This window comes from Mauremys reevesii, linkage group 8 (genome assembly GCF_016161935.1).
Source record: "Mauremys reevesii isolate NIE-2019 linkage group 8, ASM1616193v1, whole genome shotgun sequence".
Classification (NCBI taxonomy): domain Eukaryota; kingdom Metazoa; phylum Chordata; order Testudines; family Geoemydidae; genus Mauremys; species Mauremys reevesii.
Genome location: NC_052630.1, coordinates 33,805,097 through 33,826,318, shown reverse-complemented (window position 1 = coordinate 33,826,318; position 21,222 = coordinate 33,805,097). Strand labels below are relative to the sequence as shown.

Genomic DNA, 21,222 nt, shown 5'->3' with positions numbered 1-21,222 from the left:
TGATACCTTATCTTAAAGAAATTTAAAGCCACGTAGAATATTTTTTAAAGGGGATTTGCGAACTCCTTGTTTTAGCTAGGCTTTTGTGGTCATTGTCACATCACAGGATGATGCATTCTGGAATCACACAGAGATGGAGTCTGATGGGGGATAATTTTTGCAAGACCTAAATTCAAGGAGGAATGGTCAGTTTTTAGTTGTGTTGACTAATCCTGCTTAGTCTCTTCAGTGGGACACTGAGAACATACTGCTGAGGTAGATATAATTTTCCCATTTCCTGTGCAGTTCACCTTGAAAGTCACTGACACTGAATTGGTTGTGGGTATTTCCTGATTACTTGGAAGAACGGAAACTTTTCACATTCAAAAGGCAAGAAGGAAAGTTGTTATGGTTGTATATGGAATTGACCTCTGCGTGTTTACTTGCACACTCTTCAGTTTGATGGACGTAACCTTTACTTGGGTTCCATGTTTGAGATTTGTAGTGTCAGTCTAAATATTGAGCTTAGTTTTTATGCTAGGGCTCACGGCACTGCTAAGCAATCATTCATGTTAGTAATATTTCATGCTGTATCTGTGCTTCATTTGTGTGCCACAGAAAAGCATACTCTGTGCATGTGTCACTTCTCAGCTAAACTATTTTAATGCTTTTCTTTAAATCTGCAATCTAAAATTCAGCCACACAAGTATTAACAAGCACTCAATCATCCAGCTTCTTGTTTCCTGCCCTTTTCAAACCACATAGGTTTAAAGCTGTTTAAGAATGGAATTACTGAATCCCTTTCAAATGTTGACATTTTAATGATCTGTTTTATCATTATATCTTTATTATTTGTGAGAATAATTTTAGCGTTAGTACATTTATATGGCCTATCAGAAATTCACCAAATATGGAAGCCTCTGTTCAAAAATTGTCAGTTTCATAGGTAGCTCCGTTGGTGTGTTGCTTCCAACCTCTTGAGTATTCTAAAAATGTCCTTTTGCAAGGATCTTTTCAAATTCCTATTATGCAGATATGTGATTCTGCACACCACTTAAACTCTCAATAAATTGTAAATATGTTTTAGGGACTCATATATTGCACAGCCAGGCAAACTTAAAGCATAAACCATTTCCCATTTCTGAGAGCAGAGCATCTGTATGTTGTCATTTTCAGTCATAGATCTTCCCACCAACATCACATTTTTCTTGCTGTTTTAAGATGTACCTCAGTCATAACCATTCCTTATACATAGATTATAGCAAAAGCTAAATAGACTGTACTAAATTTTTTAATATGTTTCATGGATTCACAGAATTTGATCACATTTTTGATTTCACATATTGTACCTCTCCTCAAGATAGAAGAGATCTATTAAGTCCTATTTAGTCTATTGGTTATCAGCCTTTTTACCAGCAGCTCCTGCTTTCATCAAAGCAAATGAGCTTCGGCCCCACCTTCCCATATACTAGACAGAAGATTCCTATAGATCAACTGTTAATGAAATATGAGGATACTAACGTACATGCAGTGATAATAGCCCTTTACCTAATGAATCTGAATGAGAGGGAGCAGCTTGTTTCTGTGCCCAGAGCTTATCCAGAGAGGGAAAGAGTGATCCAAACTGAAACCGGAGAGAGTGGTTGTGAATTTTGCCAGGGGATCAGAATGGGGTAACTGGTTGAGGGGGTCAAATGGAGGGTAGGAGTTTCAGGGGAAGAGAATGGGAGCATGGGGGTTCAAAAGGGATATGGCTCGGGGGACAGAAGAGAAGAACAAGTTGAGGGAATGGAAGTTCACCATTCTGTTTCTCCAATTTTCATCTCCCTGCCAGCGAGGTCCACATCACTTCTTCTTCTTCCCTGGGGGGCTCTGCCCTGGCTGGACCCCTTCAGGGGGTATCGAGAGCACAGGAAGAGAGGCAGTCCCTAGAAGCCATAAGGGGTCACTGCTGGGACCACTGCAGCCCTGCTGTGTGAGAGGGGGTACTTGGTGCTGAGCCAAGCACCCAGGGAATCTCTCACAGCATCCGAGGCAGTTGCTGGCACTGTTTTATTTTCCATTGTAAATGAGACAGGACAGAGAAGAGTTTCAGGCCCCAGTCTGAGAAAGCCTGACCTCCTCCACTCTGGGCGCCAGCGCAGCGCAGCATGGTTCTCTACAGTCTGCCCTCCTGTCCTGCCTAGTTTCACAAGTCTCAAATGATGGAGCTTCTGCCATTTTCTTTGAAAGATTATTCCATAGTCTGAGGGCCAAACTCAGCCCCGGGCACTCACAGATAACTCCCATTCAGACCAATAGGTCTGAGGGCAGAATTTGCTCCAGTAGAGCTCAGTGTCACTCAGGATGTTTTCTTGATACTTAGGCTAAACGTCTCTTTTTTAATTCTGTCCCATTACTCCTAATAAAACCACCTCCTACAGCCCTAAACCTTTCCTCTCCCTTCCCAGACACATCTACAGTTCGCATGGTCTCCAGCCCCCTTAGCTAATATGCACATACCTATTGCCTTCAATCTTTCTTCCTAGGGCTGTCCCTCCAGCTGTTTAATCCTTTCCCTTGCTTTTGTCTCAGTACTCTCCAGTTTGTCTGTCTTTCTGGTACTGAGGTGCCCAGAACTGAACACAACATTCTGGGCACACTCTCAGCAGAGCTGTAGATATAGACAAGGGCAAATGCCTCTCTGCTCTTTGCCATACCTCTGAGTACACATCCCCAAATCCCATCATACCACTGTAGCTTTTTTCAATTTAAGTTGATTTTTTTTAACTGCCATATTGCTTTGCAAGCTCATATCTAATTTGTGATCAACTGTTGCCTCAGGGATCTCTGTGTTACTCTTTTCCATACTTCCCCTTCCCATTGAATGTGTGCGCTTCTGATGTTTCTTTACCTAAAAGCAGGGGCGGCTCTACCGTTTTGGCCGCCCCAAGCAGTCATGCGCGGGAGGCGCCCCGGAGCCACGGGAGTAGCGGACCTCCCGCGGGCATGACTGCAGAGGGTCCGCTGGTCCCGCGTGGCTCGGTTGGACCCCCCGCGGCTGCGGACGGTTCGCGGCTCCCCCGGCTCCGCTTGAGCTGCCGCAGTCATGCCTGCGGGAGGTCCAGCCGAGCCGCGGGACGAGCGCCCCCTCCGCAGTCATGCCTGCGGCAGGTCCGGTCGTCCCGGGGCTCGGTGGACCTCCCGCAGGCATGACTGCGGCAGGTCCGCCGGCCCAGCCTGCCGCCCCCTAGACTTCGCCGCCCTAGGCACCAGCTTGTTTTGCTGGTGCCTAGAGCCGCCCCTGCCTAAAAGTACTCCACATTTTGAATTTTAAACTTTGGATCATTTTAGGAATAAAACCATAAAAGTTAACGATGCTCTCAAAATCCATTTTTCCCTTTCAAAAAACAAGGATACATATGACCTTAGATTTACAACTAGTACCACTCTTTCTCTTAGTAATAATAATCATGAGTCATTTCTTTCCATAATCAGTGCCACTGATTTCCATGGAACAATTTTGCCAGTGAAAATAGCAAAGGAAAAGCAAGTGTGGCTGAGTCGCTAATTTGAATTTGACCCAGGCCAGGAGTGAACCAGAAGTTCACACAAAGGCTGCTTGGTGGCATATGTGAAATGAACTGGTGGGTCTGCAAGTGCATAATAGACAGATGTCCCTGCCAGAAAACCACCATCATCATGACTGCCCTATTGGCAATCTCAGTTGTGATCTGTAGAAACCAAATTATCTTCCCCACCATAGAGGTTAGCCTCATCAGGATTAAGGCACACTGATGGGCAGTATAGGTTGAGCCTGTGCAATAACTGTTGTGTGGATAACTAGAGAGCTTGCTGTTAGTCTAGTATCTTTCATCAGCATTACATTATTTTAATAGAAAGGGGGGGGAGGAAAAAAGCCAAAGAAATTGATTCTCAGTCTGAGATTGGAAATGCATCAGCTCCCAAAATGTGTGGCTCATATTCTGCATGTGTCCTGTCCCTATTAGATCTGTTTTTCAAATAAGTTGAATAGAAAGTTGGTGTAATATACCTTGCCCTTGCAGCCCACATAAAGGAAGGATTCATCAAGGCAGGTTACTTGGGGCACAGTAGGAACTTATTTTATTTCACTTTTACTGCGTGATACAAATTACAAAGTTATCATATCACTGATCGAAGTGCTTCACCACTTGTTTTTATTACTTCTCCTCCTCTTTCCTTGTGCTGTTGATGTTTGCAGTGTTCTGACAAACACGCCGTTCATTCCTCGATTTGTAATAATCTCTAACCTCTTGTGGGAAGTTTTAGTTATAACATAGTGAAATCTAAACTAGCAAAAAATGGAATGTTCCCTTCCGCCAGTTCTGAGAGCTGCAATAGTTAGGTTCAGATGTGGCTTTTCTATTTCTCCCTTTTGCTGAAGGGCACAGCCACTCTCTTGCAGTCCCAAAATTAAAAATGTGCAGAGCTTGTAAAATGACACGTTAAGATTGTTCCAGGCAAAGTTACAAATCCAGAAGGTTAGAAAGGGACTGCAGTGATTAAAAATATATATTTTTTTTCTTATGGTCAAAATTGTCCATTTAAAAAATGCAGCTGGAAGCTTGGCAGTGCATAAGTCTGGTGGCACACACTGCAGTTGCTATGGAGTCTGATATGAGTTCAGTGCAAGAGACGGGAACATTGAGGAGACTGTGCACTCAGCTCCTGGAGCATGGAGTACCCCTGTCTTGTTTTTGCAGAGCCACCTTTCTCTGTCTTTCAGAGGACCACTAGCAGCTCCACAGGATGGAACTATATTCAGTTGTTCTTGGATGTAGGGAGAGTCACCCCGGTGCTGGACTTGAAAATATTGATAAAAGACCTAGATTCCTGTAGAGTATATATTTTTTTAAATTTACCAAAATACTCCACTGCGCACACAGATGTTCCCTTGGGGACCACATGAGAGAGAGAGAATGAACTACACATGACACATTTTAGTCACACCACTTAATGCACAATTGGAAGGCACTCAGATAATCTGATGATAAGAGAATAGACCATGGGTTGCAAAGTGTGGTCCCTGAGTCAAATGTGGCTGAGTTCTTCAATGCAGCTGCCTTCACCTTTATTGCAGTAGTGTAACCCACTGAAATTACAAGTCTCCACATGCAGTGCTCTGTCAAGGCCTTTTGAATCAAGATGGAGCATTGCATGTAGAGATCCATAGTTTCTGTGTGCTACACCTCAACCAAACAGGAGTCTGATTAGATCTGTTCCATTTTATGCAAATTAAACCATGGGCCTTAGAATCCTGGTAAGGTGCCCATGTAGTCTTTATTTGGGCAAAATATGTGTGCCTGTAATCTAATCCTTAAACTATCACTAATCTTTCATGTCGGCAAGAGATTTCTGATGCTGGCATCCCTCCATATATTAATAGATTAGTGCCTGTTGAATTTCATATCATTGTAAATCAAGATCTGTCTAATTATATTTATGTTGTTGTCCAGACGACTCATCCCCTTAAGGAGGATCATGCAATTTATCTGTACAGTGATGCTCTGAGTTTTTAGAATTCTCAGATGGACTTTCGGTCATCGAGAGCACTGAAATATCTCTAGCAGAGGCATTTTCACTTAAAAAATAGAAATGTTGAAACACTGAAAGCTGAATTGTACAACTTCAATCTAGTAACTTCCTAACCTCTAGAGTTTTTCTTTAGCCATGGTTCAGAGATTTTAATTAGATCTAATTCTCTCGGTGACCAACAAAGCGTCAAAAGACATACCAATTTTTCAAGTAGATCCTTTACTGCTGAGTTTTCATTATTTATTTTAGATAGATGTGACAAAAGAACTTCAATATCCCAGACTTATATTTTGGTTGAATGACAGTAACAGGTCTCCAGCATAAGAGATTTCATTCAGTGCTGTTACAATCAGAAAAGTGCCTCTACAGATTACTCCATAGGGTTCCATATTTATTGGGCTCTCGTGCTCCCTCAATGACTTTCACAGGAAATTTGCTCAAGTTTACAAGTCAGAAGTTTAATGTTCTAACTACCAGGGTTGCAAACTCTTCCTGGGAACTGAAAATACAGCTAGGTTATTTCTGCCTTGTTTATCATCACCAGTAATAAAGAATCTCCATTTAGAATTTAGTTGACAAGCGTTGCTGATGATGCGCAATACAGAACAGAATCTGAAATTATGTAGCTGTGTAGTAAATTTCACTGCTGCTTCTGGGAAAGCACTGAGCAGAAACCGAAGAGGCAAGGACTTAATTCTCCCGTTGGAAACAGGAAAGGGAGGAGAGTCTCTTCTTTTCCTCTTCCTGTAGTTCCCAGCCCATCTCATCACAGCAGTACAGGACTTAGTCTGTGTCTCTGCTACAGCTGTTAGAAGCATTCTTCAGCAGCGTGACCTGGTTCTGTAGGCAGTATTAACAATGACCAGTATCTTGTCTTGTATATTTCATGTTGCTGCTATATTAGCAGGAACAGTGGCACTAGCACAGGTCCCTGCACTCCCTCAGTCACTATGAAAGTTTCCGACTACACCATTGGTGAGTCAGCAATTATATTTTTCACATCATGGTTAATATACTCCATGGATTTTTTTTATTACTTCCCACCATTTTATTAGAAGAAAAGCTTCCAAAATATTTCTTCACTTTGTAACTGTCTCTGGACTAACCAATAAGTCCAAACATGCTAATCCTAAATATCTAGATCCGGTTTGTAAATATCTGATAAGAGAGGAGATGCAGGGCATGAAGTTTTGCATGGGCAGATACCACTAGTACCTGGCAGGGACCACACTGTTACCTTTAAATCCAATGGGATATGTCTTAAAGATTCTTCATCTAAACCCTGGATCCTCCAGAAACTTGAGTTGCATGGCATTGTTCCTTACAGTTCTGCGAGGTCACTTATACCAGGTCTACCTATGAGAGGCTTCCGAGGCTGGACAACGGAAAATGGACAATCTTTGTGTACTGATGAGCCTATCATTGCCATGTTCTGTGAGCAAGATTTTTTTATATCTTTTGACCATGAAATACTGTCCTTTTATACCCTCTTTAGTCAGGAAAACCTGAAAGATTCTGTCCCAGGACTGACCCTCTGGTTTAGAGCAGGCAACCAATGACATGCTACACTTGACAAGTGTTATGTGAGTATGCCCTTCTCACCATGGTATTATCCGCAATTAAAGTACTTCTGCCTCATATCATTGCAGCCACACAGCACAGCAATGTTTTGAAGTAAGCATTCAGCATTCTGGTCAGACATCCCACGATGCATTTTTCTGCTGCAGTGCTGTACATGTTCTGGGATTTTTTTGTACTGCGCATTGTGTGATACCTTCCATAAGCCACCAGAATTCTGGGGTTTGGGGTCAAGTTTAGTAATTCCCATATTTCTTCTTGTTTCATCCCATTATCCATCTCTTTTTTTTTTGAGAGCCAGCTGGTGCCATTTTCAAAGCACTCTCAGGCAGCATGGAGGAAACATTTGCAATTGCTGCAGTCCTCACAGTGATGAATATGAACAGCCTGCTGCTAGCATATTTAAAGTTACGCAGTGACTTCAGGACCAAGGCAATAAGGCCACATGAGGAGGAGGCTGAAATCAAGCAAACACTTCTGCTACACTTGGTGGAGTGCCCCTTTGGGGCTTGGCCAACTAACACTAACAGGTGGGAGTATTTCAGACCTGGGATGACCAGCAGCGGTGGCAGAATTTCAGGATGTCAAATGCCGCTTTCCTAGAACTCTGTGCAGAGCTCATCCTGGAGCTGCAGCAGTGGAACACCCACATGAGAGCTCCCCTCAGCATGGAGAAGCACATGGCCATCACTATCTGGCAGCTCACTGTTCCCAATTGCTTCCAGTCAATTCCTGAACCGTTTAATGTTGGTAGAGCAACTGTTAGGCCTGTTATCAGTGCACACCTCTGTGACATCAAGAAAGTGCTCTCCCCTTGGATCATAAGACTAGTCAGTGCATAGATGGTTATTTAATGTGTTTGCTTGGTTGGGGTTCCTGAATTGTATTGGAGCCATTAATGCAACCCATGTGCCAGTTCTTTGTCCCCTCCACCAGGTCTCCGAGCTTATCATTAGAAAAGGGTATTTCTCCACTGCAAGGCCTGGTTGATCACCATGGAAGATTCACAAATATTTATGTGGGAGTGGTCTAGAAAGGTCCTTAATGCTAAGATTGTGAGAAAGTATGGACTGTTTTCTGCAATGGCAAATGGAAATTCTGCTCCCATGTTCTCTGTGGACATTGATATTGTTTCCATTCCACCACTCATTCTGGGAAACCCAGCTAACTGCTTGCCTGGTTTATGAACCCTTTTGGATAGGACGATCCTGTTTAACTATACCCGGAGTAGTTGCAGAATGACTGTGGCGTGTTTGGAAGACTGAAAGGATGGAGGATCCTGATGATGAGGCTGATGAGAAAAATTGTATTCTAGTGATAGCTGCTTGCTGTGGTTTGCACAGCCTTTGTGGGAGCGAGACGAGAGCACAAGACAGAGCCTTGCCATGGATGGGAGCAGGAAGTGGGCAGACTTGGTGATTGTTTTGAACAGACAGATTAGATTGGAGGCCTCTGTGAAGTGATACAACTACTTTTGCACAGAGTGAGGAATGTGTTGTGCTCATGCTTTGAGTCTAAGGGCCACTTATGAAGAATGTATATGCTTTTGTATAAAGCATTTATCAGGATTACTGACTGTCTTCTGGTGTATGTTACTGATATAAGGAATTAATCATATTTGATGTGGGCATGTTATCACCTTTTATGTAGAGTTTCAGTGCAATTTGTGTAGTTTGTAATACAGTGCTTCTATTACAGTGCCTTTTTAGATGTTGTTGTGTATGTTGGGACAATGATGCTGTCCTTAAAGTGCCTTAAAATTGCTTCCTTTTTTGAATTGTAAGCATAGTGTGATTTGAGCAATTTACCTCATAATACCTCATGTTGGCTCAAAGCTGAGGGCATTAATAAAATTGAGTCACTTCTTTGCTTTTTCTTTTCTGAGTGCACTGCTACAGTAAGTGCTATTCCTTCTGAGAGTCTCCTAGTTAACACACACGGTGTCTCCCTACCATACAGTCCTATTTTAATGTATCATTCCAGACATATTGGAATTGGTCCTTTACAGTTTGTGCCTTTGCCTCTGGTTCAGGCTGATCCTCTGGCTGTGTTGTGTGGTGATCCTGGACTCTGAGACTGTCTGCTTCAAGGTTTACTGGGTTGACAAGATCCTGGTTTTGAGGTTCAGTCAGAGCCCACAAAATGCTGCAGTTGAATCGTATTATCTCCGACAAATAGACGGTCCAGCTTCTCATGGTACCAGCAGACTGTGCTTGCTCTCCCAGAGATCCTGTTGTACTCAGCAGTCTTGTACTCCAGCCAAAGTTCCTTTCCCTTACTGTGGCATTGGAGGGTGTCCCAGTTGTGCCCTATCCTGCACTTGTGGTGATAGCCACCTGTAGTTCTGTGCGAAGGGGCTGCTATTCCAATGGGCCTGATCATGCTCCTCTCCCCAGAGAGCAATAAAGTCCACAATCTCAGTATGGGACCATGGCAAAAAACAAGGCATGGCTGATCAATAGATTATGCAAACTCCACATGAGATGGAATCCCAAAGACGGCACCTGGTTGCATGGAACTATTTAAATGAAAAGGTGACATCTGGTCAGGATGATCCTGGAGCCATAGGGGGTATTCAGGTAGACATGGAGGACGACGCAGGTAGCCAACAAAGCAGTGCAGGATACTAGTAGGATGGCTTGGCATGTGCACAACAGTTGTTTCAGGAGGGGGATGTGGCCATACCTAGTTTGCTCCAGGTAAACTCATCCCCCATCTCCATAAGCCTGGATCCACAGGGGGTTGAAAAAGAGAAATTAAATTGCTAGAAGATTCACTACAAATATTTTGTTTGTGAACGGAAGGCATTTTAATGCAAAGTAACTCAAGTTAACCCACAACAGATTTCAAATGGAGACAAGCCCTAAGACCCCAGAACAGTTTGAGATATGAGTCAACTTTATTTATAGGATCAACAGCAAATACAGTTTCCTTTCAGGCACAAAACAGAAAACAAATGAAGATGGTTATACGAACGAACGAAGAAACACACACACACACACACACACCATTTAAAGAGCTCCATCCCGGGTCATAGCACTGACTGGATTTCACTGGGAACCAAATAAGTCAGCCCCTGGCGTTTCTCAAGCTTTAAAAAATATAATTAGCAATCTCTGCAGTCCCCTGGCTTATTCACAGCCTATTTTTAGCTTGCTCCAGGAACTGGATTTCACCACACAGCTAGTACTTAGCTGAATTTTCTTTTTCTGAGCAGTTTGTGCAGCAGAGTGTCAGTTGCTAGACTTTGGTCCATGAAGGATGGCTGTGTCAAAGTGTACTTACCTCTCTGGCCCAAATGAGTCCTTGGTTGAGGCCTTCTCAGCATTCAGATGGTTATTCCAGAATAGGTCTCTTTTCTTATCTCTTTATTGCCAGACCTCTCTAATGCACAAATGTCCTCTGACCACATAACTATCCTGGATCTTGATCCAGAGTCTAAAAATGTCATCGATCATTCTTCTGAGCTTTCCAAGGACCGTTCTTTGCACATTTGTCATTCAAAGTGACTTTTCCTCTGTCCATCACCTCTCTTTATAGGATAAATGAGCTACAGACTCGCTTCTGGGTGCTCCATAAGGAGAACTGACACTGTTTCCCACAAAGTTGGGATTTCATTGTTCTTTCTTGGACTCCATTCAGTCAAGGATGAGTTTTTGCTTCACAAACTGGATGAGGGAACTCTAAGCTACTCCCTTGGTGGCCCAGCTGCCGTTCCTAAGCTCCACTCCACTTTGTAGCATAGGTGAAAAAGTTCAAATGCTAAGCTAGGTCAAAGAGCCTACCCTGTCTCTGAGTGAGCTGTCACCTGCAGGAGGCTTGTGCCATTCCCAGAAGACATCAGGGTTCATTCTGCTGAATGCTAGGAGCAACACCGTAGAGCATTTCCCAGCATGTTGAGATGGAGAAAATTTGTCACGCAGCTACATGGAGTTAAGCTCACACACCCTTTCAGACCGATCACTGTTAGATATTGATGCCAGAGAGTGGCTGCTCTGTTTTGGTAGGACAGCTTTGCAGAACTTGTTCTCATTAATTTAGATGCCAAGGTTAAAGAGTGAAGCAAAGGCAGGCAACTCAGGCATCTCTGCTGTGTTGAATTCACAGAGGTGTCTAAAACACATGTGGAGAACCTGGACATAGAAAATATGTGACTGCTGAAAAGTTGTCTCTCTGAGATTCTGAGACACACCTCTCTCCAACCAACGGCAGCAGCCAATGTGCTATAGTGCCCTGCGCGAACTTTACTTTTCAGGAAGACTTCAGCATGCCTCTTGAAATGGTGACAGAGAGGGCTCACATAAAAGAACTGAATGTATCTGTTGGTGTATGCATCAAGTGTTTGTCCTGACCCCCAAGAAATAGGCCCTGCTGCAAAATCAAAGGGTATCTAAAACATTTTTTCGGTGGTTGGCAGAGCCATCCAAACCCTAATGTTCTAGTTCTGGTCCTTGAACTTATCTCTCAATCAAACACTGGACTGTTCATCTTTAGGCCGACGATTACCTGTATGTAGTGCAAAGGCCAGGTTCAGTGAGGCTTGAGCCATAGCGTAGGGACTTTACAAACTCACATGACCTTACAGGCCGTGCTTTGCATTTACAGACCAGAGATATGGAAGTCTGCACTTGTGCATCTATAAATGCAGGAACATTATGGTTTGTAATTTGTGCACCAGCTGGACCAATGGAAAAGTGTTCGGACCACTGTGTGAACTGGTATTGGGGTGGTTAGAAAAGCCCTGGGACTATGGCAATTGCTGTTAGACCAGGGGTCCAGCAAGTCCAATGTCACGTCTCTGAGTAGCCAGTACCATATGCTGCAGAGGAAGGTGCAAAGCACGCCACAATGGACAATTGAAGGATAACCTTCACATAGGGCAGGAGTTCTCAAACTGGGGGTTGTGACCCCTCAGAGGGTTGTGAGGTTATTCTACGGGGGAGGGGGGTCACGAGATATCAGCTTCCACCCCAAACCCTGATTCACCTCCAGCATTTATAATAGTATTAAAAGTTTAAAAAGTGTTTTTCATTTACAAAGGGGGGTTGCTCTCAGAAGCTTGCTGTATGAAAGGAGTCACCAGTACAAAAGTTTGAGAACCACTGCCATAGGGAAAGGTTCCTCCTTCACTATAAGGTAGTGCTTGGCCTATGCCCTGAAACATGTGGCTTTATATTCCTTATATTTTTATTCTATCTGATCTAACTGTGGATATTCTTATTATCCACATCAATGTCCCATCCCTTTCTTAAAAACAACAAGGAGTCCGGTCACAGGTGCCAACTTTCTCCGGCGCTGGTGGGTGCCCATGCCCCTCCACCCCTGGCCTTGCCCTGACCCCACCCTTTCCCCGCTTCTGGTCCCACTCCCATTATAATCCCATCCCCAAAGTCCCCACCCTAACTCCGCCACTCCCTGCCCCTATTGGATCCCTTCCCCAAATCCCTGCCCCAGCCATGCCTCTTCCCCCAGCGCACCGCGTTCCCCCTCCTCCCCTCTCCCTCCCTGTCCCACGAATCAGCTATTTCCTGGCGCAAGCGCTGGGAGGGAGTGGGGAGAAGCAGGACGCGATGGCGCGCTCGTGGAGGAAGTGGTGGCAGAGGTGAGCTGGAGCAGGGAGTGGGGCGGGGCCACAGGGAGCTGCCAGTAGGTGCTGAGCACCCACCAATTTTTTTCCGTGGGTGCTCCAACCCCGGGGCACCCACGGAGTTGGCACCTATGAGTCCGGTGGCACCTTAAAGACTAACTGATTTATTTGGGCATAAGCTTTCATGGGTAAAAACCCACTTCTTCAGATGCATGGAGTGAAAATTACAGATGCAGGCATTGTTATACTGACACATGAAGAGAAAGGGTCTTACTTCACAAGTGGAGAACCAGTGTTAACAGGGCCAATACAATCAGGGTGCATGTAGTTCACTCCCAGTATTTGATGAGGAGGTGTCAATTCACGATCCATTGTCTACAGCCAAGCCCTAAGATACAACCAAATTTGCTCCAGTCCCTCAGACAGAGACAACCACCTACAAAATCTTTATCAAGCATTCCTAAAGCTACAGTACCCACACAGGAAAGTGAGGAAACAGATTGACAGAGTGAGACAGGTACCCAGAAGTCACCTACTACAGGACAGGCCCAACAAGGAAAATAACAGAACACCACTGGCCATCACATACAGCCCCCAGCTAAAACCTCTCCAGCACATCATCAACAATCTACAGCCTATCCTGGAAAACGATCCCTCACTCTCACAGACCTTGGGAGGCAGGCCAGTCCTTGCTTACAGACAACCCCCCAACCTGAAGCAAATACTCACAAGCAAATACTCACCAGCAACTACACACCACTCCACAGAAACACCAACCCAGGAACCAAACCCTGTAACAAACCTCATTGCCTACTCTGTCCCCATATCTACTCTAGTGACACCATCAGAGGACCCAACCATATCAGCCATACCATCAGGGACTCATTCACCTGCACATCTACTAATGTGATATATGCCAGCAATGCCCCACTGTCATGTACATTGGCCAAACCGGACAGTCTGTACATAAAAGAATAAATGGACACAAATTGGACATCAGGAATGGTAACATACAAAAGCCAGTAAGTGAACAGTTCAATCTTCCTGGACATTCTATAACAAATTTAAAAGTAGCCATACTTGAACAAAAAAACTTCAGAAACAGACTTCAAAGAGGAAACTGAAGAACTAAAATTCATTTGCAAATTTAACACCATTAATTTGGACTGGGAGTGGCTGGCTCATTACAGAAGCAACTTTTCCTCTCCTGGAATTGACACTTCGTCATCAATTATTGGGAGTGAACTACATTCACCCTGATTGTATTGGCCCTGTTAACACTGGTTCTCCACTTGTGAGGTAATTCCCTTCTCTTCATGTGTCAGTATAACAATGCCTGCATCTGTAATTTTCATTCCATGCATCTGAAGAAATGGTTTTTTTACCCACGAAAGCTTATGCCCAAATAAATCTGTTAGTCTTTAAAGTGCCACCAGACTCCTCGTTGTTTTTGTGGATACAGACTAACACGGCTACCCCCTGATACTTGACATCCCTTTCTTGAATCCTACTAAGCCTTTTGCCTCAGTGATATCTTAAGGCACTGAGTCTCACCGGTGAATTATACATTGTGTAAGGCCTCTTGCCTCACACGAAACAGCTTAACTGATGTTTATAATGTGCTGTGGTATCTTTGGAATGGAGGGATTTGTTATACCTTCCAGTACCATTCCCTCAGGGTTACTTATTCTTTGCCTTTTCTCTGCTTTGACACTAGCTTCAGTCTCCATTACCACATCTCAGCCATTATTCAATCCTGGTTGGCCATTCATTTTCCACAACCCCCTGGATGTGGGTGGAACTCTCCTTGACTTGAAAAATTTGCTGTCTTCAACTCCTCCACCCCCAAAATCCTCCAACAGAGGCTTCATTTCCTCGAAAGCTTTGCAAGTGGAGAGCCAGGCTGGAAAGAAAAGCAGCTGGATTTTCTTTCCTTGACACCTTGTATAGTACTGGCTGCTGCTTTATTGTGCTTCTGCTATTCAGTCCACAAAATATGGTTTGTTATTAATAGAGTCTCTCAGTATCTCAGCTACTGAGTGAGGAAAATAATCAAAGGAAGCCATTAGTAGGTGGCTTTCACAATTTTGTGTTTTTCTATATTGAGGTCAACCTGGTAATTAGAATCTGGAATCCGCACATCAGATCTGCCGCCTCCAAAACACGGAGTCATTATAACGATAAGAAAAGCAAAACCCATATTGATCCTGCTTCTAATCTCCCTGCAGAAATGCTTTCTGATAGATTGCCTCACACCCTGATTGACACAGGAAAGCTTTATGTTTGCTTCATTTTTATGAGCTAATATTAAGCCATCGGTTCAATTCAGTGCTTCTCCCTGCCCAAACCCATTTGTCTTTCTGTTTTTATGACCTCCTTTGCCTGTCTCTGTCTTTATCTCTTATATGTTTCTTGGCACTGGCTGCTCCAGCTTTCTGGTAATCGTAACAACTCTAAATGTTCAACTGTAGCAGCGACATGTGACCTTAGTCTAACTGCAGCACTAGAGCTGCTTCAAAGGCTGATTCACCGTATTCTATCCTCAGAAAGCAAGTGCCCCAGGGGTACTGAGTGCTGAGCGTCGCTTGGGATTAGGCACAAAGAGAGCTAGACATTTTGGTCCAAATGTGCATATTCATTTCTCACCGCCAACCCCACCAAGGAGGAACCCTTCAGCATCTAGACACTTCCACGCTCACCCCCAAAGAAGCACGCCGCAACACTAACTTTAAACCTCTATAAAGTATTTTCAGGAGATTGAAAAAGGCTGAGCCCACCCCATTACCTCCCCAATAAGAGCTCAGCACTCAGGGTACAGTCTGACTAGAATTGCTCACAGTAAAAAAGAGAGATAATATGTCTTCATGTGCAGTGGTATAAACAGGACTCTGCAACCTGCTTTATGCATGTTGGCCTCTTGGGTGTCCAGGGTTTTTTATTAACAGTAATACTCTGAACTTATCTCAGACCCGAAAGCCCCTATCCGCCCAGGCTGGCCAAGCACTTCGCAGACATTAAAGAAATCACCCTCCCAGCACCCTTGTGTTAATGGTACTAACCCCATTGGGTAAAACGAGCCACCTACTGGTTAAGGGCTGGATTTGGCCACTCAAGCTGAGCAGTACCAAACCCTAGGAATAGCCCATAATAAGGCTGGCAGGAGCTGGCTCCAGGTGACTTTCCCAAGATGGCACAGTGAGCTGGTGACAGAATAGTGAATACAGCCCAGAAATAGTGATTCCCAGCCTCCTGTACTAACCCTGGAGCCTCCCTGCCTTTTGATTGTTATTACTGTGTGTAAATTTGGATCTGCAAATCAGAGCACATGAAGTGTGTCTAAAATACTGCCTGGAAAGCAGCGAGCTTGTATGGTCAGCTCCCCAGCTGGCAGGCTGCAGCACACATGCCCACCAAGGGTTTCAGAGAGACAGTAAAATGTGCCCAGCAGCGTGTTTTCCCTGGCCTAGCCAGACCCAGTCTGCCTTGCACTGGATGGTTCATATACCCCATATGTGATGGGCACACTTTATTCAAACCCCCACCCTGCTGTGCAGCGTTATCTGGGAAGAGGCCATAAGGAATGTGTTGCCTTCCTTGATGCCCTCTTGTGTCAGCTGCCTTACCTGAAGTGCGCACGTGCACCACAACATATGAGAACTCCTGAAGCCAAGGTGTTAGCTGGACCCAAGACCCACAAACTATGGGGCAGTTCAGGTCAAGAACTGGAATTATACAGCTCCAGCCCATGTGGACGGGTGGTTGTAGCCATTTATAATCCATAAGGAAAACTGCATAACATGAGACTTTGTGTGTGTGTTAGACCCAAGTCATAATTTATAATTCATGAGCTTTAGGGACAAAGTTCCCTTTTGCAGGTGTGGTGAAAGATGGGTCCTATGGTACAGGCTGGGCAGTGACAGAGAAGTGTTTAAATAAATCAGCATGTTAATAGAAACTGAGGAACAAAGAGAGAGATGGAAAGTGAGAACTGGAATAAAAGGCCATTAAGGGTTACAATATAAAGTGAAAGGGTTTAATGGAGCAATTGGTGTGAACGGAAGGCGAGAAATGGTGATGGGAGAGATCATTGCTAGGTTAACACCTGTGGTAACAAAAAGATATTTACTAATGAGAACCTAGTACACCCAGAAGGAACAGCACAGAATGCCTAGCATGCCCCTTATGTGTTGTGCTGCCATCACTTCAGGTTATGTCAGTCACATTTCACTTTCTGTTGCACTACTGAGTATATTGATCTTTTCAGTGCCAGTCTGTCAGTTACATGGCACCAGAACTGAAATGTTGCTTGTGCCTCCAGATGAGGCTAGAGTTTGAGCACCCCTGAGTGACGTAGTTATACTGATATAGGTCAGTAGTATAGACCAGACCTTTGGTAGCCAGCATGGTTAGTTAACTTGCAAAGCCACATTTCCCTCAGCAGGTATGTTTCAGATGCCCCCCTCAACCAAGCCAGTCCGTTTGAAATTGATTGGGACACTGACTTCACTTCACTTTACAGCCAACTAAGGAGTATGATGGCCTTTACCCAATGTTAAATATGGTATTGTACCATACATGCCTCCCTTTGCCTCCTAAAGGTTATATGAAGGAAAAGATCTAGAGTATCTGTCCTGGACTTAACAATGCAGGCTAACTTTTGACTAGCACGATCCTGCGATAAATAAATACATACCTACACAAAAGAGGAGAGAAGCTTCTGTAAAGGGATCCACCGGCTGGAATCACCCAATCAGCACAAAGGGAGGTGTGATGTTTCTGGGCAACCTGCTGATATCCAGCTGTTGGAGTAGTCCTCACCACCTCACACCCAGCTTTGGCTGCCTCAGCAAGACAAGGGTATTGAGAGTCAGACTGGGAGGGTTTGGTGGTGATGCAAATAGGGACTCTTCAACTCAGCATGGTGGCTCAGCTGGGTGGTGCCAGGCCTGTGGCAGCTTAGCTTTCATTAGCACAGGGCAGGTAAATGAAGGAGGTGACTCACTGAAATCACAGATCTGCATTTGTGAACTGCCCTGGTCTACTAACCGCACCTTCTCTGCTGCAACCTTTTGCCATACAGGCCACAAGAAGGAGTAACAGAAACTGGAGAGGGAAGATTCTGCCCCATGCTCAAATGTGTGCTAGTTGGCTAATTAAGTAACACAACTTTAATTATTAATGAAAGGAATTAACAGAAGCCATGACACCTAAATGAAAATAGATGGTAGTTTATGCAGAAATGTGGTTGCAATTTTCCATATATTGAGTTTTCAAATTGGGATCTCGGATGGTTTCATTGTTGATCTGCCATACATAGTTTGACTTTGGAAATGTCACTGATTTCAGACCAGGCGCATTGTTCTCCATGTTCAGATTGCATACAGATGGCTACTATATTGTTTCCCTCACTGGCTCTCCCTCTCATACTCCAGGTAGCCTCAGAAGCTCACACCCAGGGTCATGTGGTGGTGGCACTGATGCCAGAGGCACCCTCACAATCTTCTATCAGGGATGTATTCATTCTGATCAGGAGAAAGCAGCAAAATGTTTTGCAATGTGATACTAGGATCTCCAAAATCACTCACATTTAGATGACCCTGCCTGTGCTAATAGTTCTCTTTGGAGTAAAAAAAGTACATGGCAACTGTCAGCATCGGGTAGGCTTTTAAAAATAAGTGTTTCTGTTTAGCTTGAGGTTTTATGTACACAAAAACATGTGCTTACCCTAATGACAAAAACGGTTCCTAGATCAGGTATGCAGTGCCAAATTTCACCAGCAGATGTCACCTTCGTAGATAGTCCCTCATACAGGGAGGAATTGAGGCAAATGTTGTTAAACAATCCAATTTGAAATAGGTGCTTAATAATCATTAATGCCTTACAGTACATCTTGAAAGTAACTCATCCCCACTATTTAAAAAAAACAAAACCCCTTACCTAGAAACAAGCCTGCAGCAAAGTGTGTGCTAACCTGTTTAGTTTCCCTGTGATCCAGTGTCTGTTCCTGATGTTCATTTTGCTTTTTCCCTCAGCAATCCCAGAGTTCAAGTGGAAGCAATTGAGGGTGGTGCTCTACAAAAACTGCTGGTTATTCTGGCTACAGAACAACCATTAGCTGTGAAGAAAAAGGTAAGTTGGCCAAAATGTGTGTGTATTAACGTTTCCTAAATATGACATCCAGGTGTATTGTGTAGTCTTGCATTGGCATCATTACATAGTGATGTGATCTGTGTCGCCTATTCATGGATCTGTGGTGCTTTATATTGAGGCGCATTCACAGAAGCAGTGTTAGGCTATGTTCAGAGGGTCAGATTCAGCCCGGAGGTCTGTGGGCATTCCCCCCCGCTTCCACCCAGACTGATGGGGTTCTGTTCTTCTTTCAGTGCTCTCAAGGTGACCCATGTTATAGTTAACAAGCTGCAGTTGTATACTGACAGGGAAACCTTGCCTCTCTGGTGTACAGTGCCATTAGCCAGCCCACTGTTGTCACCTCATGGCAGCAATAGGCCTTGCCCTACTTTAAAAGGAAAACGCAGATCACTCAGTGAGTTCATACTGTTGGGCAGGCAGAGCTGTATGTTAGTCTGGGAGGGAAGGAGCAGATCCCGGCATGAAGATCACAGGCTAATGAATAGGAGTTGATGTTCTGGAGAAGATAATTGCTGCATCCGCTTTGGCATCCTGCCTCAAGCAGGGGCCAATATCTGATGCTTCAGAGGAAGGCGAAAAGCTCTACTAATGCCCCTAGCTAAATGTGCAGTGCTGTACGTTGAGGTACAGGATTCTTCACTCTCCCCTTCAGTGATCAGTTTACTCGCTCAAGCATGAGATCTGATTACCCATACCTTAACATGCAAAGCTACAAACGGTTGTTGTTGGCCATAAAATTATCTAGCTCCTTTTCAAATCCAGGCCCAGTGTTTGACTCAGTGACCTTCTGGCACAGTGAATTCCACAGGAGGAGTGGAAAAAGTAGCTCCTGTTACTCAACCTTAATGCACCTGCCATTAATATCAGTGATGTGCTGTCAGTATTTTAAGAGAGGATCCCATGAAAGTGTTTCCCTCTAGCCTGTGATAAACCCCTGAGTCTCAAGGAATGTGTGGGCCACAGGAGTGGAGAGACTGAGGCATGTACTCACTTGCATGAAAAGGTTCCCTCCTTGTCAAGGCTGGGCAGGCAGGCTTGTGTAAAGCTGCGCTTGCTAGAAATGTTTACACCACGTTCCTGAAAATGACACTGAGCATCCTGCTGGCCTAGCCCAGCACGTGTGATGCGGGGAGTGTGATGACCTCACAGGGATGGTGAGGAGGTATCTAGAGAAAGGTTTGAAAACCATTGCCCTGGAGTGTAGTCTGCTTCATTCCAAAAGCAAAACTTTTGCCTTTTTCAAAGACTTCTGGCAGCATTCAGAGACGGGGTGACCTCACCAGAGGCAGAGAAATCACCCCAATATTTTCTTTAATTTAGTTTACTGTCGGAGCAGTAACAAATGACTCCAGAGAGCCCTTTCACCATGGCCTGGAGTTTAATTGAGTGACCGTTGTTCTTGTATTATGATAGGGTAAGGTTCTTCTTCAAATGATTGCTCATGTGTATTCCACAGTAGGTATGCGTGCTCGCCACGTGCACCGGTGCCGGAAGTTTTTCCCTTAGCAGTACCCGTAGTGGGGGAGCACTGCTGTGACCCCTAGAGTGGCGCCTCTTTATCACGCTATAAGGGGAGCTGCGCACTCCCCCACCCTCGGTTCCTTCTTGCCGCCAGTGAAGGTAGTTGGAACTTCGTGCTCCAGCTCTGCTGTAGTGTTTCTAGCCTTAGTAGTACAACTCTTCTTCGTAGATTGCTTTTCTAGGTAGTTGCCTTGCTCCGGGCATGCCTAATGCCCCAGGCTTCAAGTCGTGTGACTCCTGTCGCAGTTCTATGCCCAGGAGCGACCTACACTCTGTGTCTTTGCTGTCTGGGCAAGACTCATGTAAGTGAGCATTGTAAAATCTGCAGATCATTCAAGCCTCGAACGAAGCATGAAAGAGATATCCAACTCTGGGCCCTGTTAATGGAGTTGGCATTGGCCCATGGCCCCAGCACCGGCACACCAACCTGACTCGGTGCCAGGCACCGCGTCATCGGTGCGGAGTGAGGCTCCATCCACCAGTCGGCACCGCGCCCCCGCCAAGAAGCAAGGGAGGACTCAGCAGCGCTGAGAGGATGGGTGTGGCCGGACCCGAGTTGGCCAGCCCATGATCCCCCTCGGGAACCAGACCTCCGACTCGCGCTGAGCGGAGTAGTCCGGTCTCGTCTGCGCGTGCCTCTCCTGCAGCGAGAATGCCATCGACGCCAGAGGCAGCACAGGCAGCGCGTGACATCCTCGCCCTTCGAGTGCCGGGTGCACCGCCTGAGACGGGCCCCCAATCCTGAGGGAAGCCACCGCTGGGAGCTCATCAACCGTCCCTGGTCCGGCATAGCCCCTACTCCGAGGACCAGATACCTACCCGTTCTGAGGGGCCATCCCGGAGCCCGCGCC

General features: G+C 45.0%; 1 protein-coding gene across 1 annotated transcript in view; it reads left to right on the top strand.

Moving 5' to 3' along the window:
* Positions 1–21,222, top strand: part of SIL1 (SIL1 nucleotide exchange factor) — a 257,546-nt gene that overhangs the window by 220,070 nt on the left and 16,254 nt on the right. Inside the window, exon 8 of the mRNA XM_039485336.1 lies at positions 18,733–18,829. Coding sequence (XP_039341270.1) covers positions 18,733–18,829 — 97 coding nt within the window. The remainder of the gene's footprint in view (positions 1–18,732; positions 18,830–21,222) is intronic.